The sequence below is a fragment of the Aythya fuligula genome, chromosome 26, assembly GCF_009819795.1.
Source record: "Aythya fuligula isolate bAytFul2 chromosome 26, bAytFul2.pri, whole genome shotgun sequence".
Lineage (NCBI taxonomy): Eukaryota > Metazoa > Chordata > Aves > Anseriformes > Anatidae > Aythya > Aythya fuligula.
Window position 1 is genome coordinate 1385048 of NC_045584.1, and position 24393 is coordinate 1409440.

At 64.8% G+C, this 24393-nt stretch overlaps 2 protein-coding genes across 2 annotated transcripts; one reads left to right on the forward strand and one right to left on the reverse strand.

Annotated features, from left to right (window-relative positions):
• Positions 1 to 14: 14 nt before the first annotated feature.
• On the reverse strand, positions 15 to 5428 carry TMEM221 (transmembrane protein 221). The gene is made up of 3 exons (XM_032203697.1): positions 5109 to 5428; positions 1776 to 1861; positions 15 to 1467 (listed from the first exon to the last, which is right to left on the reverse strand). The coding sequence occupies exons 1-3, from the start codon at positions 5426 to 5428 to the stop codon at positions 950 to 952; spliced, it is 924 nt and encodes a 307-aa protein (XP_032059588.1). The 3' UTR covers positions 15 to 949.
• Positions 5429 to 16041: 10613 nt separating this feature from the next.
• On the forward strand, positions 16042 to 19643 carry MEF2B (myocyte enhancer factor 2B). The gene is made up of 8 exons (XM_032203463.1): positions 16042 to 16095; positions 16288 to 16491; positions 16576 to 16704; positions 16793 to 16958; positions 17950 to 18095; positions 18538 to 18649; positions 18730 to 18826; positions 19331 to 19643. The coding sequence occupies exons 1-8, from the start codon at positions 16042 to 16044 to the stop codon at positions 19641 to 19643; spliced, it is 1221 nt and encodes a 406-aa protein (XP_032059354.1).
• Positions 19644 to 24393: the final 4750 nt, after the last annotated feature.

The window sequence follows — 24393 nt, forward strand, 5'->3', positions numbered from 1 at the left end:
GCTCAGGCTGGGGGGTCTTGGAGCCTGCTGGCTCTGCTCGTTTCACAGGGCGCGGAGCAAAACAAAGACACGCAGAGTTGGAGCCTTTCAAGTGAAAAAGAAACTGTCCTGCTCTTCAAACAAAATTGGACTTTCTTCATCCCTTGTCGAGCACTGTTAATCTCTCTTGGAGCCAGCAGTTGTGTTCTGCTGAAGAATTTCCCAGAGACGCGGGGATCAAAGCAGTGCCAGGCTCAGTTTCCAAAGAAATGCTCTGCGTGGTGCTCAGGGCGCCAGGTGCCTTTCAGGACAGTAACACGGAAGGTGAGAGGATCTGTTTGGATCAGTGGCTTCCTTTCGCTCCCTGAAATACTCTGCTGACTGCTGGCTGATGAAGATTTGGGGAAGAACCCAGCATGCTGCTGCTCTGGGCCTGTGCAGGGCAGCGAGCTGTGTCGTGCTCAGAGGGTCGAGGTGCTGGTGCCCGAGCAGGAGGCCTCTCTGCCACCTCAAACCCTTTCTCTGCAACCTTCAGACTCCTCCGGTTCCATCTCACTTGTTGCTCCTCCATCGCCTCGCCTGGTTTCTTAAACCTGGCTGCAGGGAAGCCCTCGGGTTGGCGGCGTGAGCTCTTGGTGTCGTGCCGGCTCCTGGGGATAGACGAGGGAGGAGGAAAATGGGAGGGGGAATGGAGAGAGGTAGAGGCAGCCAAAGAAAGCTGGGATCTGCTGCGGAAGGAGGGCAGGTCTGCTCGTGGACTAGCTCCTCTTGCTCCTCACGCGTCTTTGAGGGACTGGGAGCTGTCTTCTGGTGTCTGCAGGAGGGCAGAGGGTGGAAAATCAGCCACCCCCGGGTCTGAGGAGGCTCCTTGCCACAGGGGTCGAGACGGGACCTACGTTAAGCTCTAAACAGAGATGCAAATCCTGCAGCCTCCGCGTGATGAGACAGGGCGAAGAAGCCCCTCTTCCACTCACACCAGCGTCGAGTCCTTGCCCGAGGCCCCAGGTTTGCGCGCCAGCACGTTCCTCATCTCGCGGGTGACGCCGTTCCAGGGCTTGCCCTGTGCCTGCAGCAAGGCTGACTCTGCCGACAGCGTCCTGTGCGTGCGGGGCAGGTTGTAGCTCTCCTGCTCGGAGCGAGCCCCGGGGCTGCCCGACGAGGTGAGGTTGCTGCTGCCCGGGGATCCCAGCTGGGATTTGCGCTCCAGGAAAGGGGGGAAGGAAAACTCCCGGTGGATTTCGGGCCGGGGCCGGGACGCGGCCACGTTCTTGTTGTTGAGGTCGCCGGTGGGAGGGTCGCTGTGCTGGGCAGAGTCGTTCTCATACAGGGTGGGAGAGACCTCGGGGTGGCTGCGGCGGGAGAGCTGGGAAGCGCGCACCAGGGCGTGCGTCACCGTGACCAGCAGGACGATGATGCCGGAGGAGAGGATGCAGGCGCTGGCGATCCCGGCCTCGAGTTCGAAGAGCAGCAGCATGTAGATGGCAAGAGCTGGAAGGCAAGAGTGCAGCAAAGCGTAACGAACCGCGAGGACTCGAGGGATGCATCTGAGCTGTGAAAGATCAGGGCAGAAGCGCCCCGGGAGGGCTGGTCACTGGGAACAGAGAGATCTCACTCCGGGAATGAGCTGGCCGTGACGTTTGCAAAGCAAACCCGATGCTGGAGTGGAAACTCAGCAGCTCACGAGCACTCAGCGACCAGCCCTGAAGGCACGGGCTGGGCTGAAGCTGCACGAGCCCTGCTGGGACAATTTTCCCCCACTCCGGGCTGTGCTGTGCTGGTGGGAAACGAGCACTTGCCTGTTAGGTAGACCGAGACCCCACAGCAGAACAAGCCGATGGCGGCGTGGCGAACTGTCCGGCTGTCCAGAAGGAACCAGTCTGCCCTGCAAAAACAGGAGAGAAAAACGCTTTGCTGGTCTCAGCACAGGGAAAAGCGCCGAGGCCGAGGCCCCTGCTGAGAAACTGAAACGCTGGTTTTGCATAGAGAAGAGGTTCAGGGGCAGGTCGTGAGCCCGAGGAGCTCTGCGGAATTGGGGTTTCCCCCAGGCCGCCGGGCTGCGTCGTTCCCGCTCTGGAACAGAAGGTGGTGAGATGAGGTGAATTTTCAAACTTTCCCTGTCTGGTTCTAGCTGTGCTTCGGAAACCAGGTGGGACAGATTCACATGGCTCAGGGCTTTTTGCAGGTGATTCGTCCTTGTTCAGCAAACCCTGAAGAGCAAGCAGGGAACAGAAGTGAGGCAGCGAGCCCGTTTGCCCCTGAAAGAAACGAGAGAAAAGCAAAGTGCCGCTGCATTGAATGAAGCAAGGCCAGGTTTCTCTCTTCAACCTTGGGATTGGCTTTCTTTGCTCAGCTCAGATTGCAAGCCTTTTGTCCGGAGGGGGCTCGGTATCTGAATTGTGCCTAAAACACATGAAAAGACCAGCTCCTTTCCAGCAGGGCCTTTGTTCCGCGCGCAGCACCGACCCCTGCGCCTGCTGCGCTGCGGCCGAGGCCACGCGCTCTCCGTGGGCACGGTCTCGGGGCCAGCCCCAGCCCACCAGCAGCTCGTCCTGCTGCTCGAGCATCTCCAGAGCCAGCTGGCAGTGCCAAACCTCGGTCCTGCCTCGCTGGGCCCTGGAAGTCACCAGGGGGCTCTTCTGCTACTGAGGAGGATGAGAGCACGGCGTAGCATGGCTAGGGCGCAGGCTGGAGGCAACGCGGAGCCTCAGACCCAAAAATGCTCCGAGAGATGTGGCAGGACCACGCTGCAGGACAGCCACAAAGAGCCCCCCGAACCATCTGGCCGTGCTGAGGGTGCACAGGGCACCGCTGCTCCTGCCAACACCTCCAAAACTCCCAGGAGCTGGTTGGAAACCCACCCTGGCATGGAAGCACCGGCTCACCGGGCAGCAGCACGACGGTCCTGGCAAGCTCAGCCCTCGTGATGCTCCTCCACTGCCCCGTGGGATGAACAAAGCAGCCAAGGGACGCCGTGCCCTGTCCCCATCTCCCCCCCAGAAGTGTCCCAACCCTGTCCCCTCCTCCCGGCCTTGCTGTCCCCACCGAGCGTTGCCCGTCACAGCCAGGAGCCGTTAATAGAGCCTGGACCCGCTCCTCGCTGCCCGGCGGGGAAGAGCAGCCGCTTTGTTTTATTAATTACCTGAGTCGGGGGGAGTTGGATTAGCGGGGAGGAGAAGGACTTTGTTTGGAGCTGGCTCGGGCCATTGAGCGCAGCGCTGAGAAGCGGAGCGGTAATTCAGTGTGACAGCCCCAACGTGGGAAAGGGCCCCGGGACGTGAGCGGGTCCCCTAATGAAACCGGCGGCCAGAGGGGCCAAGGCAGCTCGGCCACAAGGGGATGGCACCAAACGGCGTCCAGCATCGTGGGGGAGAGGGGCTGCGTCCCTCCACTGCCTCCTGCCCCAGGCTGTGGGCACAGCTTGCAAGCAACCACCCCAACGTCCCAAGAACCGTCCCTTTTCTTCCCAAACTTGAGCACAACCCTCGGCTCGCAGCTGGGGAAACTGAGGCGCGGCCAGCCCAAGCCATCTGCTCGATGCCAGGCAGGGGGGTGCAGATCCAAGGCTCCTGCCCTGCCCTTTGCAGGCTCCAACCTGCCCGAGCCTCGCGCGGCCAGCAGCAGAGCCAAAAGCAGCCCTTATTTTGCAGGGAGGAGAGCACAGAAGCATCATTTAAAGCCAAATTGTTTGGGGACAGCTCTCCTGCTCGGGGAGACGCATCAGCAGGCTCCACGGCCGTGCGTGAGGGTTGCTCTGACCTGAAGCCCTTGACCAAGCCGCTGCCCCCTGAGGTGCGGGCTGTCCCGCGGCCAGCACGCTCCCTCCCTGTGCTGTGAGCTGGCATTTGGCTGCCTGATTAGTGCCTGTCCTGCCTCGTGCTCAGGGCTCCCCAAAAAAAAGAACGGCGCCGCTTCCACAAAGAGCATTTCCCAGCCCCAAATCCACGCCGAACCTCGGCCAAATTCACAGCGCATGGGGAATTTTCTGCTCAGAGTTTTCCAGCAGGAGCTGAGCTCCCACGGAGAGTGAGGTTTTCTCCAGGAGCTCTGTTTTGCAGAAATATTTTGCTCTCCCTCGCTAATGAGGACACGTCAGCGTCGCTTGCAAGGCGCCGAGCGGAGACGTTGCTCACTTGCTGGGGCCATCGTGCGCGGCGTAAGGCTCACAAGTTGTGTCTGGTCAGGGGCAGAGCTGTTGAGCCTAAATTCTGCTGTCCTCTAGCAGAATTTTGGTTTGCCCAAGCCAGAGCAGTCCCAAAATGATCCTGCAGAGACCATCGCATGAGGGCCCCCCACGCACAGACCGGTTTCCACCCAGACACATTTAACTGCTGTCATTTGTGAGCTGATTTCTTCTCTGCACCCAGAGCAGAGCTGGTGCCAGGCTGGACCCTTTGGGGGCCACCACCAAAACCCAGCTCGTGCCCGAGGAAGGAGGAATTGCTTTGGAGAGAGTTTTATGAGTGTAAACCCGCTGGTAATGATTAAGTCAACACGTGTCTTCTGGTTAATGAACCTGGGCCTACGGTCATTTGGGTGCTGTGCCAGCAGTGCCCCAAAGAGCCCGGCTCTGCCCCTGCACAGGCACAAATTTTGGGTGGCTGCTGGGCACCCCCTGCGCCCCCCCGAGTACAGACCCCAGCACGAGGGCTGGGCTCACACCAGGGAAAATAAATCAGGTGCCCCGGCACAGCCAGATGGATGGGTGGCTGCAAACTTGCCCCTTGACAATAATACAGGCACTCAGCACAGCTCCATGCTGAATTTGAGGGCTGTATTTCCATCCCCCGGGGCTTATCAGCCAGAGACAACCCCACTTCCCGGGCTGGCACGGCATCGATGGAAGAACTTTGTGATGTTGAAGTGCTCAGCATGTGCCAGCAGCGCCGACCGCTCCCCAAAACCACCTCGGTCAAAGTCCCCTCAGCCACTCCCCACCCCCCAGGGACATTCAATAATTGGGGATCCAAAACCCCTCCGAGCCTCCCCAGCACCCCCAGGACTCCAGAACACCCGGCTGCCCCCCAAAATCCCCCCGACGCCCAAATCCCCGGCTCCCTTCCCCAATCCCTGGTGCCCGTCCCCAGTCCCCGGTGCCCCTCCCCAACCCCGGTACCCCCCCCTGCTCTCACCGCTCGGTCCCGGACTGCCCCCGGCACAGCTCGGTGCTGAAGTAGCCGTGGAGGAGGCAGAGCAGGAGGCAGCTCACGTTGAGCACCAGGCAGAGCGCGGCCAGCACGGCCGACACCGGCAGCAGCGCGGCGGCCGCCGCCTCCGGTAGCGCCCCTCGACCGGGACCGGGACCGGGACCGGGACCAGGACCGGGACCGGGTCCCGTCCTCCCCGCCGGCAGCTGGAAGATGAGGCTGGAAGCCAGCAGGGCCATGGCAGCGGACAGCGTGCCGAAGAGCAGGAGAACCGTCAGGGCACGCTGCGGGTAGGAGGAGGGCATGGTGGCACCGGCACCGGGAACCGGGGCGCACCGGGAGCGCACCGGGAACCGGGGAACACCCGGAACCGGAGGGCTCCGGGACGGCAGAGCCGCTCCGTGCCCGGGGGAGCTCCGTGCACCCCCGGTACTCCCGCAGCCACACCGGCACCGAGCCCCGGGACAGAGCTGCGGCCCCTCCAGGCGTGCGCCCTCCCTCCGTGCGCCGCTGCCCGGCCGGGGCGGGTCGGGGCGGGCCGGTCCTGCCCCCCCAAGGCCGGCCCCTCGCCAAGGGGGGTGCACAGCCGGGCCGCCCCCCATCGGCCGGGACCCCCGGCTCCGCCCGCATCCACCCCCGGAGCTCTCCAAGGGGGCAGGAAAAGGGAGGGGGCTCCGGGGATAGATGGACGGGAGGGTGCTGGGGGGGGGACCCCACCGGCACCCCTCTGTTTCCCCCCGCAGCCCCCTCGCTTCTCCCATTCCCACACCCCTGGGAAAATCCTGGGGGGAAGGGGATGCTGCCAGGGCCTGATCCTGCCCCCCCCAAGAGGTGCTTCGGGCCTCCACCTGCAGGGGAGGCCTCCTCGCCAGGGAGGGGGCACCCCAAATACATTCCTGCGAGGCTGAGAAAGGGCCGGCGAAGCGCTGCCCTGCCGTCAGCACAAGTTTCCCGTGCCTTATAAATATCCTGGGAAGCAGAAGCACATCGTCCCCTGGGAACGGCTGGGAATTGCCCTCTGCTGTGCTCTCCCTCGGGGGGGCTCGCGCTGAGCGCCCCCACAGCCCCGTTTTGCGTGCCCCCTGCCAGGAAGGTTACCCGTTATTTTGGGAAAATTCACTCCGCAGGTCCCTCCTTATCCTGGGAAGACGCTGTGCTTCGGAAAGCCCTGCCTCAGTTTCCCCACTCGAGCCCTCAGCCCTCCAAGCACCGATTTCCCGCACGTATGGGACAAGGGGGACATCGGGGTCGTGCCTTTCCGTGAATGTCCCAGGCACCCTGCCAGGGCCAGGCGGATGGGGACAGGGACCAGGTATGACCCAGGCTCCTCCAGCCTGGTGGCCTGGCTGTGGGATCTGGGCAGGCGACCTTTCCATCACGGCTGCTCGTCTCGCGTGGGTGGTTCCCGCTGGCACCCTCTGCTCCAGCCAGAGCCGCACGGGACACGGGGCTATTTTGGACGCGGGTGTTGTTGGCCTTGGCAGGCAGCACGGCTTTGGCTCCCTGCTCATTTCCAGCCCCGCTCACATTTTTGGCTGTGCAGGATGTTGGTCCCCAGCCCCGTGTCACTGGCGCTCGGCCCAGGGTCCCCAAACCAGTGCCCGGTGCCGGTGTCTCCGTCCCCTCGCAGTGGCCAGGAGAGCAACGGGGCTCAGCTGCACCCCATGGGCTGCTCGGTTTGGGGTTCAGCCTGGGGCAAACATCAACTCAGGCTCCCCAAAACCCCAAGACTTTGGGGCAGGAAGGGCCTCAAGAGGGAGCTCAAAGCTTTCGAACCTCCAGCCTGGAGCCTGCAGGGAGCAGCCAGGCAGAGCCTGGACACCCCCTGATCTGGGGGGGGCTCTGGGCAGCTCCGCACCCAAAAAGGGGGGCTGGCTGCTGCGGATGGAAGCAGTCTGGGCCAAGCTGAACCCCAAGGAACCCCAAAACAAGGGCAATGGACAGGGAGGTCCCATGGTCTGGGAGGACAGGAGGTCACCCTGCGTGTCCCCAAAACCCCCCCAAGGCAGGAGGGGACACCTGGACACGTGGCGGGCAGAATGCTGCTCTGCTGATTCCCTCGTACTTCTGCTCCCCCTCCCTCCTCCTCCTCTTCAGGATCAATTAAGATTATGAGCAGGGCTAATTAACAGTCTGCTAATTGCACTCTGAAGCCCTCTGTAAATCATGAGCTTTAAAAGCAGCTCTGAGCAAGATGTCACGTCCCTTTCTGCCTGCAAAAACCGCGCAGGAACCCGGATCCAGCCAGCCCCCAGCCCCTCTCTACCCAGGGATGGGGACCAGACCCCTGGTGTGAATGGGGCGTAACGACATGTGTGTGCGTCCCGGGGCTGTCCTGGGAGCAGATTTCCAGTCAACCCTTGCAAACCCCTTCCCACTGCTTCCCTGGAAGCTCCGCTCACGTGGCGAGAGCTGGGGAGTTGCATCAGTTCCCCCTCGCTGCTGTAAACACTCCCCGTGGGATGAGCAGCTCCCGGGCAGCCCTTGGCGTCTCCACCCCGGTGGCAGGCGGTGACCTCTCCGGAGCTCATCTGGGGGCCTGGACACAGAGCCAGGATCCATCGGTGTCCCCCCAAGCCCAAGCTGGCCGCGGGTTTGTCACCAGGCGGTGGAGCAGCAGCTCGTTTTGCTCTGCAGAGTGCACGCCGGGTCGCTCTGCACCGGTTTCGAGCTGCAGGATCCACCAACACGTGCATCCTCCTCACCCTGCTTGAGGTAGCCCGGCGCTCAGCGGGTTTCTGCCGCGTGCCCCTGCTGGGGACGGTGCCAGGAAATCACAGCTGGTTTGTCCCAGGTGTCACCGGGTCCTGCCCCTGCCCGGCGTGCGGGATTTGCAGCGCTTGCACCTTGCAGGCGCTGGGTTGCTTTTTATTTTTTTTTATTATTATTTTTTTAATTTTTTTTTCAAAGCAGGTCCCCGGCAGCTTGTGGGGTGCGTGTTGAGGTTTCGCTCAGCGTCCCCGGCACTTCCTCGCAGCCTCCCTCGTGTTATGTCACTGCGGTTCACCGGCCCCCGCTTTGGTTTCCAGGACCACTCGCTGCAGGGTGGGGATGGCCGAGCTGAGCAAATGCAGCAGCGGCCACGGCTGGCGTCTGTCCCGGCTGGTGTCTGTCTGTCCCAACCGGTGTCTGTCCCGCCTCTCCAGGGGGCCAGGGACAAGCCCCTTGCAGGGCAAAACATTTCATTTATAAACATAAAAGATAAAAAAGGGAGCGAATGCATTAACTGTTTCGTTTCTGAGCAGGTGAGGTTTTTTTCTCCGTGGTTTTGCTGAGCCCTCTGCGACCCTGGGGAACGGGGTTTGGGCACCCCCAGCCCCACAGTGGATGGATGTGCGGGGAGCTGGTGATGCTGGGGGCTCCTGGGGATCTGGTGTGGGCCAAACCCAGAGCCTGGCCCTAAACCCATCCCCAGAAAGCCTCCGCTCAGCCTAAACCTGTTCCCCTGCAGTGAGGGCACAGCCACCCCCTAAATCTCATGCCAGTCCCAAATCCCCACCAGCCCCACATCTCCCCACATCCCCAAATCCCTACCAGCCCCACATCCTCCCCCATAACACCCCCATAACACCCCCATAACACCCTCCAAACCTCCCCCAAATCTCCCCCAGACCCCAAATCCCCCCATCCCCTCCCCAACACCCCCTTTATGCCACCCCCCCAGAACCCCAAACCCACCCGCTGCCTGCCCGCAGCCCCCCAAACCCCAACCCTTAGCGCGCGTCCCTGCCCCTTTCCTATTCGGGGAGGGCGGGCTTATGCAAATCACCGCCCCATATCCTCCAATGGGAAGGGAGCCCGGCTGCTCTATGCAAATTTTTCTCGCGGAGAGGGCGGGGTTATGCAAATGCAGCGGCGCGGCTGGGGCAAGCGGCGGGCAGCGCGCGGCTCCCGGGACTCGCACCGGCACCGGACCGGCACCGGCACCGGCACCGGACGGCGGCGGCGGGGCCGCACCGGGGCCGGGCCGGCTCCGTTGCAGCGCCGGGCCCCCGCGGCCGTGCCGGTGGGGACTTACCGAGGAGAAGCAGCCGGTGGCCAGGTGCGTGGCCCGGGTGGGGAGGGGGGTCCCGTGCGTCCCGGGACGCGGACAGCCCCCGACCCCCGCTGGGGAAGCCGGTACCGGGCGGCACCGGGGCAGAGGGCACCGTTGGGGTGCCGGGCTGGGTGTGTGGGGGGGTGCCAACCGCGTGCCCCCAGCCCCGTGCCCGTTCTCCACCCTCGGGTGGTGGCAGCCCCGCGGTGGGAGCCCCGTCGGGGCGCACGGGTTGGGGGAGCGGGGTCGGTCCCGGCTGGCCGGGGGGTGCCGGTGCGGCCGGGCCGGCGCCCTGCGGGCTGCCCTGGGCACGGCGGAGCCCTGGCCCCCGCCCCGCCGTCTAGGGATGGAGCGCTATAAAAAGCCTGCGGTTTGCGCTGCGCTCGGGGCGGTTATTTTTACTCGTGTCTGTGCAGAGAGGAACGCCTGGGTTTAACCCAAAAGTGCAGCCTGGAGGGCAGCCGCCCTGCCCTGCCACTGCCAGCCTCATAAACCTGGTCCCCAGCGCCCCTCTGCTGGGCTTTGGGTGGTGGGAGCGAGCCCACGGTGAAGAGGGGAAACTGAGGCACGGCACGGCCAGGCTGTCTGGGGGTGCAGGCACAGCACCGGGACACCCCAACCCCGCTGCAGGACCAGGGCCTGATCTCCCCGTAGCTTTGCTGGGATGTTGCACGGCTCTAGCAGGCTTGGAGCTTGGTTTCCTCGCTGCTCCAGAGCTGGGATGCCACCCGTGCATGGCTCTTTCTCACCAGCGCGTGGCATTTCCAGCGTGTCCCAGAGCGTGTGAGCCTCGCTCCATCGCACGTCCCCGTGGGGCGAGCGAGGTGGATCCTCTGCCGGGTCCTCCTGCCCGCTGCCAGCAAGTCCCCATCCCTGGGGCTTTATTCTTTTAATGAGAGAAAGTTTCCCAGAGCTGCTGGCTGTGGAGACGGGTAATGAATTAACTTGGCAGCTGGCAGGTGAGCCGGAGGGTAGGGACCTGCCTCGATCAGAAGGTGCCCCTGGGAAGGCGATGGGCTGCGTCCCCTTGGCCCACAAGCATCCCTTGGGACATTGGGTACCGGTCTTGTTGGGAAGGGAGCCAGATCCTGTCCCTTTGCCATGTTCCCAACAGGTCGAGGGGAGGCCTTTGCAGCTCAGGGTGCGGGGTTCGGGGCACAGATGCAGGCCCTAGGTTTGATTTAGGACTTCAAAATGCTCCTGTTCTCCTCCAAGTCTTGGGCACTGACGACACCTTGGTGCCAAGAGCAGCAGTGTGGGTGAAAAGCAGGGTTAGAAAACTTTGCACAGGGCAAAGGAGAGGGAGGGATTGCTGCTTACCCCCAGTGGGACTCATCCCCGCAGGGGCAGAGCTGGAGAATCAGATGTGCTGAACCACGACGGGGGTCATTTAAACCCAGAAGCAGGGGGACGATTAATCTATTTTGGGACCCTTGGCTTTCCCTCCTCTTCGCGGCAGGACTGCCGGGAGCAAAACAGATTTGTAACCCCCGCAGCCCTAAGGCCACGAGGATGGGCTCAGGCGAGCTGGCAGCACCTTGTGGCTGTCCCAGCGAACCCCCCCAACAGCAAACGAGTATCATTTCCCTTATTAATGCCCAGCTGCAGCGAGGGGCAGCCCAGCCCTGCAGGGACAGCGTTTCAACCCGGGGCTGCCGCTGGCAGCATTGCCAACGCCGAGCCAAAAAGGTGGCCCCAGCCCCAGCGAGGCTTGGTGTGTCCGTCTGTCTTTCCAAGGAAAAGAGCCGCCTCGTTTTTTTGGGGGGGCCATTGCAATCCTTCCTCCTTCCACACAGTCATTTTGGAACCGAAAAGCCTCCGCCCATCGCTGCGCTTCGCCCAAGGGGCCGGGCGCCGGTGGGACTTTCGCTCTGTGTCACCCCCAGCAGGGTCGGAGCCAGCATGGGACTGGGGCTGGATGGTGCCCAGGTCCCCCCAGGTCCAGCCCCATCCCGGATTTGGCTCAGAGGGATGCAGGGCAATGCCATTGATCAAGCCCCGTGCTGCAGAAGCGGGCAGAAAGATGAATTTTAATTGTCCCCAGGGATTTTGCATGGTGCTGGGGTGGTGCTTGGCGTGTCTGTTTCGGGGCTCAATTGACTGTGTGTGTATGAGATGGGGGGGAGGGTGTTCAGTGCGAGCAACCCCCCCTGTCCCCAGCTCCCTGATGGCCCCAGGGGGTCCCCAAGCCCCTCATCCCCCTGGGTTCTCCTTTCCCCTGCTTCCCAGCCGGCTCCTCCTGCTTCCCTGCTCCCGTCCCGCACCACTGGCCCGCTCTGGTTTATACTGGTTGGTTGGTTAAACAACCCATAAAAAGCAGAAGGGCCTGCCACCCCCCTGCAGAAACGCTGCTAAACTTTGACTTTTCCCTGCACCAGCCTCGGGATGCAGTTTGCACGAGGTCCCAGCACCACCAGTCCCCAAGGACCTTCCCAGGGACCAGGGTCACATCCCCAGGGCCAGAGTCACATCCCCAGGGCCAGAGTCAGGTCCCCAGCATGGGGCAGGGAAGCTCCAGCCGGCGATGGATGCAGCAGCGGTGGTCCCTGAGCCATGTGCCTGGCTGTGACCGGGGGTCTGCACAGCCCCGCTTCGAGCCCACTGCCCTCCCGGCCCCTGCGAGGCAGTGTCTGGCCTGTCCCCCCCAGGATTTTGTGGCTCCTGGCCAAGCTCACGTCTTATCCCAGCGAAGGATGCGATGGAAACTCTCTAGCCCTCTTTAATCGATGTTTTCCTCCATCAAAACGCAGTTCAGAAGCCACCAGATGCAGGCAGAGGGGATTTGCTGGCTGCTTTCCTCCCCCTTTTCTACCTGCAGACCCCCAGCATTTCCAGATTTGCAACAAAATCCCCGTTATTTGGTGAAAATGACCTCGTTTGCCCAGTTTCTACGCCGATGCTTCAGTGTCCCGTTGGAGAGGGAGAGCGGGAGGTGGGACGATGAAGCACGGGGGAGCTCAGAGAGGCCTTGGCAAGAGGTGTCCGCTCCTTGCCCCTTCCTCGTGCCTGGCACTTTGAGGCTCTGGACCCAGGGGTCGAGGCCACGTCCCCTCGGGTCAGCAGTGACCGTCCCTTCCCTGTCCCTTCCCCCTTATCCTAGCTCCAGGCACAGGACGTGGCTGCGCAGCCGCCCACCCTAATAACCGCCCCATCATCTGTCCCCGGGCTGAATTTGGGGAGAACTTTCTGCTTTTAGCATTTCAGGGGGCTCTCAGAGATCGAGAAAGATGCAAAAGCCCCGCACAGAGCCCGGCACAATGCACCTGCTGCCCGGTACCGTGCCCGGTGCCGAAGCGCACCGATCCTCGCAGCGGCACAGCCGAGCCCCGCGGCTGCCCTGGGGCTGTGCTGCAGCTCATGGAAAAACACGCTGCTCCCAGGGGGCCGATCCGGCTCAGCGCGCTAATTAGGAGAGCGGATAGGAAGTTTACACACTCCGCCGTGATGCAAATGACCCCTAAAGATGCACAGGAGCCGGGGAGTTAATTATAACCCTGGCTGCAGCCGGAGGGCTGGGGCGACACCTCGCTGCGCCTCCCCGGCTGGCCGAGGGACGGATCCTGGCCAGGGGACAGCTCGCAGGAGCTGGGTGGACGCGAGCCGGGTGCGTGCGAGGGAGCAGAGAGCCGGGGCTAAAGATACGCAGGCGTGGGAGGGAGCAGGGGCCGGCGGGACGCCAGGCAGCGCGGGGAGCTTCTGGCCAGCGCAAAGCATCTCCTCTCCTCAACCGTAGGTGGGGCAAGGCAAGCGGGCTCTCCTCCTGGCCTGGTGTGGGCTAGAAGCTGTCGAGGCTGGGTTTGAGGGCTGCAGAGCTCTGCTTGTGTCGGCGTGGGGGTTTGCTGGGCCCCCCAGAGCCCGGTGTGAGCGCAGGGAGCTCCTTTCCTAGGTCCCCGTTGCGCTCTCCAAGTCTGAGGGCCGCAGCCGGGAGCCCGTTGTGGGTGCTGGGTGCTGCTCCTGCGGCACTGGGGCGCTCCCTTGGTGCTGTCCCCGGCCGTGGGGACAAGACTGGAGGGACAGAGGTGACACCGCGCCACTCGGTGCCATCCCCTCGTGCCCGTCACGGCGCAGCTGCGATAATCGCCTGCAGCACTAATGCCGCTTATCGCCTTATCGCCTGGGCGCAGCAATTAAAACCCGGACCGAGAATCCTCCCCCCCCCCCTTTCCCAGCCCTTAATACCTGCCAGGGGGGGGCACGGAGGAACCGAGGCGCCGGTGCCGTGCCGCACTGCGGTGTCCGAGCCCTTGGGGCAGCCCCTCTGGAGGCACGAAACCAAAATGCCAGCACCACCGGTCACGGCAGCATCCCTCCCCGGTGCCCGGTGGTGCTGGGGCTGCGCGAGTCCCCCCGCGGGTCCCTCGTGGCCGCGGTGGCCTCGTGGCCGGGGCGATGCCCCAGGAGGACCCAACGGGGCCGAGCGCTGGCTGCCGAAATAATGAGCTGCTCGGGGAGGCGGCTGATGAAACCGCCCCGCGTGTTGCACGAGGCCTCGCTGCGCCCTCAGCCCCGGTGCAAGGGACTGGGGAAAAGGGGGGGAACCGGGGCGGGGGGGTCTGCACGCGAGTCCGGCCCCGGCACGACCCCGTTTCCCCCGCCGCAGCCCATCCCGACGGCGCTGTGGCTGCCGCTTCCTTCTCGCCTCTCGCGCCTCGCCTCCCCCCCTCCGCCTGCTATTTTGGGATGGGGCCTCCGCAGCACCGTCCTGGGGGTGCCGGTGCCCCCCAGGGGGCTCTGCAGCATCAGCGTGAGGGTGCTGGGGGGTCCCGACGCACCCTGCTTGGGTGCAGGGGGGGACGTGGCAGTCCCAGGGGCACTCCCGTCCCCTGCCGTGGCTCAGCACGGGCAGGGGGGACACGGAGAGGTTGGGGGGGCCCTTGCAGGATCAGTCCCAGCGGTGTCAGATGAGCTTCCCAAAAGTGAGCACAGCTGGAAAGCGGGGTGCCGGAGCAGGGTTTTGGGGTGCCGCAGCACCTGAGGGGTGGCGGTGCCAGATGGGGGGGCCCTCGCCAGCATTTTGTGGCCCCCGCTGCAGGACGGGCTTGGCCTCCCCAGCACCTCTGAGCGCGTACAGCACGGCCTCTCCTCCGTGCTGAGGTTTGTGAGCCTTTAAAAAGAAACCCTCGGGGCGCAGCTGCGCAGCGCTAGCAGGGGCGCGGGGGGCTTGGGGCCGGCCTTGGGGCCGTGCAGCTTCTTCTGGCCAAAAAGGGTCAAAGCAGGCTGCGAGCACGGCCCCCAGGGGAGCAGCTCGCGTTGCTGCACCTTCGACGGAAGATCATGGGGTTGGGGCGGGCAGGTGGGAGCCGAGCTGCCCCCGCAAATGCACCTGGGGATGCCCCGTGCCGCGCCGCAGGTGTCCGCACCAGGAGGGCAGGATCGGTCCCGGTTTTGGGAAAACCTCTGCGCTTTCACCAGGGAACTGGTGGCTGCTTTTCCTGGCAGGGCCGTTCCCCGCGGGGCTGGGGATGGTCTCGTCACCCCCCCTCTGTACCTTCGCGCCGTGCGTGGGCCCGGGGACGCAGGGTGGCAGCGGGGCCGTGGGAACGGCAGCACAATTTCCTTCCATAAATTAAAATTAGTTTTGATCAGCTAAATATAGCAGCTGAGCAAGATGGTAAATGGCAACGTGCTTGAGAGAAGGAAGCGGGACGGGCTGGGGCACTGGGGGAGCGAAAGGCTGGCGGTTCCCCAACCTGCACCGGGGCCGATCCCTGCCACGGGGGCTCGAGGGGCTCACTTGCGGGATGCCTGGGTACATTTGGGGAGCATCATCCCCTGGAGGGCTGATACTGCAGCAGTGTCCTTGGTTCCCAGGCCAGCTCTTGCCCCGTGGCCATGGTTTGGGGTCAGCGGGGACGGAGCTGGCCCAGGGCTGCACCCAGTTTGGGGCGGATGCGAGGGTCCCGCTGGGAGCACGGTGATGCCAACCGTGGCTCCGTACCAGGTTTCCATGGAACCAAGCCCCCCGGCATCATCCCAGAGGGATTTTGGGGTGACCAGTGCTGGGGGGACAGCAAGAGGAGCCCCGGCTGCGTCCCCACGGTGTCAGCGGGGTGCAACAGGGACCGGTGCCCGGTGCTGGGCTGCAGCCAGGGCTGGCACCTTGCAGCGGGGTTGGGATCCGGGGTCCCTTGGCCCCTAGCTCTTCCCATCACCGCCTCACGTGGCACCAGGAGGTGGGTGGTTTCGCTTTGCTGTCTCCTCGTACAGCCACTTCCTGACCTGCGAACGGCTGAGGTCAAATTTAGTCTGTTCGCATTCAAAAAAAAAAGCAAAAAAAAGGCAAAAAAAAAACCAACACACACACACACACAAAACATTGAACCTAAAAACAGCCCCTTTGTCTTACCGAGGACCCTCCCCGCGGCCAGCCCAGCCTCTTTTGTAACCCCCCTCCCCATCAGCCCCATCCGCCCCGGTAAAAACCCCCGGCGAGGGCGAGCGCGGGGCAGCGACGGCGCAGCTTTGGGATGCCAAGGCTGAGCCCACGCTCCCGGAGAGGGATTTGGGATCGTGGCACTGGCGCTCTGCAGCCAGCACACCCAGGTGCTGGGGGGCTGCTGGGGGGCTGCCGGGGGGCAGGGGTGTCGGAGATGGGGCTGTGGGGCCGGCTGAGCAGAGCAAAGGGGAATTTTCCCGCCTGCCCCAAAGAATTTCCCATTTTTTTTGGTATTTCGAGGGGTTTGACGCTCTTTGCGGAAAAGCTGGGAAATGCCGCCGGGACCAAAACTTCCTCTGAAAAAGTTATTATTAATTTATTTTTTTTTTTCAGCAAAGCTTATTTTGGCTGGCGGAGGGGCGAGGAGGCACCCAGGAGGTGCTCACGGGGTTTCTCTCTCTCTCTCTCTCTCTCTTCCAGTCTCCCTCCGAGTCTAGGAGTCAAAAATGGGCCGGAAAAAAATACAGATCAGCCGAATTCTGGACCAGCGGAACCGGCAGGTAGGAGGAGAGGGGACAAAAAGGGACGAGGAGCCGCGAGGCTGGGGAGGGACGAAGGGAGGCGAAGCCGCTCGGCCCCCAGGGGCGTCGGATCCTCCAGAGGCTGGAGATTTTGGGTGCTGGAGGGGAAAGGAGAGGGCGGCGGGGCCGTGGCGGTGGCACCAGGGCAGCGCCGCGTCCCCTTTCCTGCAGGTGACCTTCACCAAGCGTAAATTCGGGCTGATGAAGAAGGCGTACGAGCTGAGCGTGCTGTGCGACTGCGAGATCGCCCTCATCATCTTCAACAGCACCAACCGCCTCTTCCAGTACGCCAGCACCGACATGGACAAGGTGCTGCTCAAGTACACGGAGTACAGCGAGCCCCACGAGAGCCGCACCAACTCCGACATCCTCGAGGTAGCGCCGGGGGGCAGAAAATTGTGGGGTGGGGGGGCTCGGGTAAAGGGCAGGGGACCCCGCTCACCGCCCCGCTCTTCGCAGACGCTGAAGCGCAAGGGACTGGGGCTGGACAGCCACGAGCTGGAGCTGGACGAGGGGCTGGACGGCGGCGAGAAGATGCGGAAGCTGAACGAGGGCATGGACCTGACGGTGGCACGGCCCCGGTTTTACGTGAGTGGCCGCCACAGCGTGATGCTGGGGGACAGGAGCCGTGGCCCCAACCCCAGCCCTGACCCCAGCTCTCTGTTTCACCCCGCAGAGCCCGGTGCCGCTGCCCGAGGCCTCCTACAGCAGCTCCCCACCAGCTGGCGGTGACGGAGCCCTGGGCGGCACCAGCAGCTCCCCGCAGCACCAGGGCCGCCCGCCTGCCTTCAAACCATCAGCACCGAAGCTCTCGGGGCGCTCTCCAGGACCGATGCCCCCAGGTAGGCTCAGATATCGCTCGGCTGCGTGTGGGTGGCATCGCAGCGGGGACAAGGTTCCCCCCGGCGGCCACCTCGCTGGCCCCGGAGGGATTTTCCAGGCCGGACGCCGCATGCAAAGCTCCCCTCGCAGCATCTCCCGGGGATTTACCGGGAGCGGGGCAGGGGCGGGCGCGTGGGCAGGTAGCGCTGCCGCAGCTGCGGAAACGCCACCGGCTTCTGGCCTCCCTCCAGCTGCTTCCTGCGCGCTGCTGAGTCACGGCCGCCGCGCACCCAGGTGGCCCCGGGCACCCTGCACCCATGCCTCGTGTTCCCTCCTGTGCAGCAGAGCTGGAGCCGGGTGCCCGGTGGGGCTGGCGCGGGACTGGGTGCTGCCGGGTGCCCCCCAAGCTTCTGCCACCCTGGGGACGGGCAGCAAAAACGGGGCTGGAAAAATTGATGCCGCGACTTGACCGGCGGAAAGCCCCCCGGGTGGGTAGGAGGTGGCACGGGGGTGGCTGGCCCATGGGTGGCTTTGCCACAACCGGGATGGGCTGAGCCTCCACGGCTCCGCACTGCTCCTGGGGCAGGATGTGGGCACGCCGCGTGCCCACCTCGGACGGCAACGACCTGGCCGGGGAGGTGGAGGTGCCACAGGATGTCCCCCCGCTGCTCCGCGGGGAGCTGAGCCGCGAGGGCTGCCCGCAGCGGGGTCCGGACGGGGAGCTTTGCACCCTGCTGGCTCCCGGGGCCAGATCCGGCCGTCGCCTTCGTTTCCGCTCGCAGCACACGGCCGTGGCCGCAGCGGGCCGGGGGTGGCCACCGCAGCCCAGGTGCGCTCAGGATGTGGCTTTGCCGGAGCGCGGCACCGTGCACGCACGCACGGGCACCCACGGGGGACGAGGGCACCGAGGCCACTTTCTGCATCCCCCGGGGACCCCCTGAAAACAGGAGCCCGATGGTTCCACGTCCTTCGGTGCCACCCGCGCGTCCTCCTGTCCCTCTGTCCGTCCAGGTATCGGCTACCCCCTGTTCCCCCCCGGCAGCCTGAACCGAGCCCTGGCCACCAAGACGCCGCCGCCGCTGTACCTGGGAGCCGATGGCCGGCGCGGCGAAGCCCACGGCAGCTTGGCCAGCGGCAGGAGCGGTGGCAGCACGGCGGTGAGTGACACCAAGGGGCTCTGCAGCACCCGGGGACATCGCCCCATAGATATAGCCCCATAGATTCAAGACCCCAAATGTGCAGCCCCCAGTTTTTGGGTCTCCAGGGTGCTCCTGGTGGCCGGGGGACAGTGCCAGGAGGATGCTCGGTGGCCTTGTCCCTCCTGTGTCCCCTCCCCAGCTGTGGCACCATGGGAGGGGGGCAGGGAGGGGTCCCCTGTTCCCAGCCAGCCCCTGTCTCACTGCAGCCAGGGAGCCACTGAGGTTCCTCCCCCCCCCCAAATTCAGCAAGGAGCTGCTCTGATCCGCTCCCGTCTCCTCTTCCTCCTCCAACACCGGGGCTTTGCCGCGGGGCTGGGGAGGGAAAGGGAGCACCACAGCCCCCCCTGGGGGTCTCAGCAGCACAAAGCCTGACCTGGGGGGGCACTTTCGCATCCCGCAGAGGCCTCTGTACCCCGGTCTGCAGACCCTGAGCCCCGTGCTTCCACCGGGCAGCGCCGGCATCCCCAACCACAGCCTCTCCGGCTTCCCCTTCCTCGCCCCGGCACAAGCGGGTAAGTCCTGGCCCCGTGCCCCAGGGGGGTTCAAAGACCCCCAGCCATGCCCCCCTGCTCACTTTTCATCCCCTGCTCAGCAGAGTACGGGGCTGGCGAGGCCCCACCGCCCCCCGGCTTCCTTCAGCCCGGCCCCCCGGCTTCGTGGCAGCCCCCGCGGGACATGGCAGCGCTGGGGTAAGGAGCGGGTTGGGGACACGGGACAGCAGGGGACAGGGTCTGGCAACGGGATGAGGGAAGGGGGAATTTCGGGTTAACCCTTCTTTTTGGGTACCCAAAGCACAGCCCCACACCGTCCGGTTTCACCCCAAAACTGGGGCGCACGGGGACAGGCTGGGAACCCTCCCACCCACCCAGTCCCAGCTCGTCCCACAGGCAGCGGAGCCTATTTAAAGCTGAATTTGGCCCCTGGGGACTTGGCCCCCGTGTCCCCCCCATCACACACCAGGCTCCCAGCAGCCGTGCCAGCGTGTGGGTGGGTGGCAGCCTGGGAAGCGGGTGCTGCAGCCCCCCCAGCGTTGCTCAGGGGCGAGGAATTGGACGGAGCCGGTGCAGGAGATGAGTTGGGAGGCTCTCAGCCCTGCTTGGGTGGGTGGCGGGGGGACACCCTTCCCACCCCCTGTGTGTCAGCCAGGGATGCTGCATGGGGACACCCGGCCTCACCCTCCCTTCTCACCCCAGGACCAGCACCAGGATCGTCCCCGCCGAGGACGCGGCCCCCGGCAGCTCCCCGCAGCCCCACGCCATCAGCATCAAGTCGGAGAGGGTCTCGCCGGGGCTCGGCTGCCCCTCGGGCACCCCGCAGCCCCCCCCGGGTGGTTTGACCTCCCTGAACGAAGCCTCCCGAAGCTCTGGAGACCTCCAACCGCGGGACGACTACACCAAGGGTTATCCCTACCCCCTGGGCCCCCCCCGGCCGCTGGCGGAGGAGCAGAGGGCCACCGTCCCCGTCCCCCCGCGGCGGGCACAGGCTGTGGACGGGTGGCAGAGATAGCGAGGCTGACGGGGTGCAGGGGGGAGCCGCCCCCCACTTCCACCCCATCCCCGGACCCCCAAGGAGCCCCCCCCCCAACTCCCTGGGGGCTTCCCAAGGGGTCCTGACCCCAACTCCGGGGCTGCAGCTCCCAGACCTCTCCCTCCCCACCCCAGCGCTCCCCATCCCTGACACTGCTGTCCCCCCCTTTTTCTCAGCTCTGCCCCCCAGCCCCATGCTCCTGCTGGGCACGGCGAGGTTGGGACCCCCCCGGCGTGGCACGGTGTCCGGTGCCGGACGCTGTCTGTCCCCGTCCGTCCGTCTGTCCCCGCGTGTCCCCACCGAGCAGGAGTGCCTGGGAAGTGCCACGGGGTGGCAGCAGGACTGAGAGCAGCAGCCGATGGCAGCGGGGGGGGGGGCCCCAAACCCTGCACCCAAAGGGCCAAATCCTGCCCCCCCCCGGCTGGGGCGAGGAGGGGGAGGGAGAAGGGTAGGGGGCAGAGGGCGCTGCTCCGCCAGCCCAGGGACTTTTTTTTTTTCTATTTATTACGTTCTCACCAATAAAGAGCTGGGGGTGTCGGGGTGCCTGGCGTCAGCTCCTTGGGGTGGGGATGCGCAGCTCGGTGTGGGGTGGCAAGTCATCAATGGCCCCGAGGGGAAAACTGGGCTGTGCCCCGTTAATTTTGGCTCGGCGCTGCTGTCCCCGAAGTCCCCCCTGACTCCAAGCCACCTCCCTGGGGTCACCGACCCCCCAGCGCCGATGGCAGCAGGGTCACCCCGGCCCTCACCCTATCCCTGTGTCCCCATGGCTGAGCCATGTGCTCCAGGAGACCCCAAAAAGATGCTTGGAGGATCTGACGCTGCAGGGTCAGTGCGGGTGGACGGTGCTCCCACTGACGGGGAGGCGGAAAACGCCCTCTTGTGCCCCAAATATCAGCATTAATGGGGACACATATGGGGTGAAGGAGGGTTGCTGGCACCTGCCCCATGCAGGGCTGGGCTTTTTGCAGCTCCCTGGGCTGGGGAAACCCTTCATGGGCCCTGCGACGCGTTGGGGATGGGAAGGAGGGTTTGGGGAGGTGGCACTGCCCACCACGTGTGGGTTTTTGGGGGCCCAGCAGCTCTGCAGCATCACGGGGGACGTGGCGTGGGGACGGGGCCCCTCCGCTCGCCGGCGCTGAACTCGGCTCCCGGGGAGATTACTGGGAGCCGAGCCCCGGGATTAAACCACGGCACGGAGATTAATTCCGGGGAGAGTTTTTTCCCGTTTTAATAGAGCCCAGCGAGCGGCGTAAATACCAGCCCGGATTAGGGGCTGCTGCCTCGGGACGCGGCTCCGCCAGCCCCGGCACGGATCCGGCCCCTGGTGACGCTTGGCTATGGGGTCTGGGAGCGGGGCAGCGGCCACCCCAAATCTGGGGGACAGCGGGGTGACGGCGGAGGTGACTGCGGCCCAGGTGCCCCCCAGGTGGTGGGGACGGTCCCCTCCTGACCCGCTCCGGGTCCCCAGGCTGGGAAGGGGCTGGTGAATGCGGCGAGGAGCCGAGACACCCGGGGAAAGTGTTGGGGGCTGGGGTAAGAGACACTGATTGAATAGCAATGACTGCATGATTTATGGTTTGCATTATTGCATGGCTCATTTGAATATATGCTAATAAGGCTTTTCTCCTCGTTTTGTTTGTAAGATTTAGATTTGCTATGGCAACCCGCTGGCATGGAAGGAGCGCCAGGAAATGTCAGGGCGAGGTGAGCCCCGGGGAGGGGCTGGGGCTGTTGGGGGGCCACATCCCACCGTGGGGACACGGCAGAGGCCGGCGGGACCGAGGGCAGCGGTGGGAGACCCAGGAGCCGACCGGAGCCGCGCATCCCCCCCCGGCTGCCCGCAGGTCCAGTACCTCCCCGTTGCGACAGGTCCTAAACTGGGGTGGGGGGTGCCCCGGGGTGCCCCCAGCCCCACTTTGGGCTTGCAGTGAGGCCCCTCTCGTCCTCCGGCCCCGTGTCCCTGCCCACCTCACATCACGGTGTGATGTGCAGTTGCGCAGGACCCAAAGGTTGTAGCAAGGCCCCCCCAGCTTTTTTTAGGGGTGACGGTGCTCAGGGTGGTGCTGGGAAGAGACACAGCATCTGGCTTCGCTCTGTGTCCACCCCTCATCCGTCCTGCAGGGCCCTCATCCATTGCAGAAGGGTCTGGGCCACCTTTACGTGCCCCTTCCCAGCAAATGGGGGAACCACCCCGAAAAAAACCCCGTTACCTGCAGGCCTGGCGTGGCTGGGGGCTGCGCTGCTCCGCGAGGGTGCTGGGCTCCAACGCTGGGGGCTGCAGGGTTTGGGGGGGCTTTTTTCCCCACCCCACACTGCCACCTCTCTGCCAGGCAGCATCTGAGGAGAGGCTGCTCCATCAGGGCTCTGTGCACCCCATTTATTTTTTTTTTTGGGGGGGGGACACAGGCCTTGCAGCTGGGGAAGAGGCGCACTGGCTGCTTTTGGGGTCTCCCCCCCCCCACATGCGTACGGGGCTGGATCCCAGCCCAGCGGGGTGGAGGCTGCTTCTCCGTGTCCTTTGGGGTCGTGGTGATATAGGGGGGGGACGGGACACGACAGGAACAGAGCAGAGGATGCGCGCCCCCCCCTCTCCACGGCACCGGGACTGGGCACCGCGCGTCCCCGCGGCCACCCGACGGGATGGGCCGGGGCCGGGCTCCTCTCCCGGGGCTTCCCGTGGTCGTTTCACGCCTTACACCGGGGAGGGAACGAGCCCCGGGCTCCCTCCGGACACCCTCCTCTACCCCCCGGTCCCCCCCCCCACGCCGGTGCATCCTCCCCTAAGCCCCCACCCGGTTGTTTTGCCAAAGCCCTGAAATATTCATGGCGCTGCGCACAGCGCCTCGTAATGAATTTTTGATCAAAACCTTATCAGGGAGCCAAAATACGCCTCCCACCCCCCCCAAAAAAAAAAAACCTCCCCCCCCCCCAATAAAAAAACAGCAGAAGGAGGGGGACCGGGCCCGGCGGTACCGCGGGGCTGCAGGAGCTGAGCCCGGAGGAATTTACCGGGGAAGGCCCCGATGGCAGGGCCGGGATTGGGGGGGGGGAGCAGCCACCGGCCGGACCCCCCCGTCGGGGATGGGGCAGGACCGGCTTTAGGGTCTGAACCCGGGCCCGGTTCCTGCTGCCCCCCCACCGGGACGGGACCCGAGCGGCCCCGGTTGGACGGGGCGGGCGGTGGGGAACCGGGACAGCCCCCCCCGGCAGCCCCCAGCCCCGCGGGGAGAAATATTCGTTGAGGGGGAAATTGAGAAGCGGAGCTCACCGGGGCCAAAGCCGGCAGCGCTGGGAAAGGGTTGGGGGGGGGGGGGGGGGCACGGAACGGGCCCGGGCCGAATTCGGAGCGACTCCCGATTGCCGGCACCGATTTTTAACACGCGCTACGAAAATCCCGGTGCGCCGGGACGGGGTGACCCCCCCCCCCCCCCCCCGTGCTCTCGGCTACTTCGGAGCGTGGGGGTGTTAACAGCCAGGGCGGGGCGTTCTTTAATTATATTTATTTATTTTTCATTAAAGATGAGCCGATTTCGGCTGCGTTTCCACGGATAAATCCCGCACCGGGCTGCGAGCACACCCGGGGCACGGGGGTGACCCCAACCGCCCCCTCCCTCCTGCCGCAGCGTCTGCACCAGCCCTGGGGGGGGGGGGGTGCAAAGGCAGGAGGACCCCCCCATGCCCCTCATCCTTCCCCTCGCTCCGGATCCCCTCGCTCCGGATCGGGCTCTCCCCGATCCCCTCTCGGTCCCACGGGGCGTGGGGGCCGGGAGGAGGCACGGGGGGGGGGGGGGAGGAATCCGGCCCCCACCCGGCCCGGCCTCCCGCTGCCCTTGTGGGGCTGCACCGGCGGGGTGACCCGGAATATTTTATTTTTATTATTATTATTATTATTATTCTTTTCCCTACAATCCCCGTTATTTTTAGGTTCTGCTCCCGGAGCCGCCCCCGCTCTCCCCCCACCCACCGTGGGCCCCCCCCACACACACTCCTTCCCAACCCGTGCATTCCCCCCCCCCCCCCCAGCGCAGGGCTAACCTATCCCGCTCCCGACGTGAGGACGTCATGCCTTACGTAGTAAAATATGGAGAAAGCGGAAAAAAAAAAAAAAAAAAAAAAAAAAAAGCGCATTTTCCCTCCTCTCTCCTTCTCTCCATTTCCAAAAGGGACAAAATGGATGTTTGGGCGGAATCCGCCCCCCCCGGGCCCGGCGGTCTCTGGGGGGGGGGGAAAAAGGGGGGGGTTACCGGGGTTCAGGCCCGTTAAAGCCCCCCGGGCAGACGTTTCTGTTTAACCCCACGTAACGGCAACGTGATCGGGGGGGGCTCCGCTTCTCCCAGCCCTGCTCCTGGCACTCCTCGCCGGGAGCCGCAGCCCGGCTCAGCCGCTCCGCATCGGCTCCAGCCTCGGGGGGGGGGGCTCTCAGCATCCTGTCCCCCTCCCGGATGCTGCCGCTGTCCCGGCGGCTCTCGGCTCCCGCTGCCGCTTAAGTCCTAAAGGATGCAGAGGTGCGGAGGGAGGTAAATAACGCCCCCCCCCGGCTCCCCTCTCTCCCTGCCCCGCACAGAACTCCCCGGGCCGGGGCAGCCCCCGAGGTGGGGGGGTCGCAGGGGCAGGGCGGTGCGGACCCCCGCAGCATCCCGCCCCCCCCCTCCGCTTCTCCCAGCTTGGAGGAAGTCTGCCAGGGGGGACCCCACGCTCCCCTCTTTCCCCCCCCCCAACCCGGGCCTTT

Excerpts from the sequence above, each read along its gene's own strand:
- TMEM221 (XM_032203697.1), bottom strand. The coding sequence starts at position 5,428 with ATGCCCTCCTCCTACCCGCAGCGTGCCCTGACGGTTCTCCTGCTCTTC. Across the intron at positions 1,862-5,108 it reads GGGCAGTCCGGGACCGAGCG|GGCAGACTGGTTCCTTCTGG; the intron begins GTGAGAGCAGGG and ends CTGTTTTTGCAG. Across the intron at positions 1,468-1,775 it reads GGTCTCGGTCTACCTAACAG|CTCTTGCCATCTACATGCTG; the intron begins GCAAGTGCTCGT and ends CTTGCCTTCCAG.
- MEF2B (XM_032203463.1), top strand. The coding sequence starts at position 16,042 with ATGGGCCGGAAAAAAATACAGATCAGCCGAATTCTGGACCAGCGGAAC. Across the intron at positions 16,492-16,575 it reads CCAACTCCGACATCCTCGAG|ACGCTGAAGCGCAAGGGACT; the intron begins GTAGCGCCGGGG and ends CGCTCTTCGCAG. Across the intron at positions 18,096-18,537 it reads GGAGCGGTGGCAGCACGGCG|AGGCCTCTGTACCCCGGTCT; the intron begins GTGAGTGACACC and ends CGCATCCCGCAG.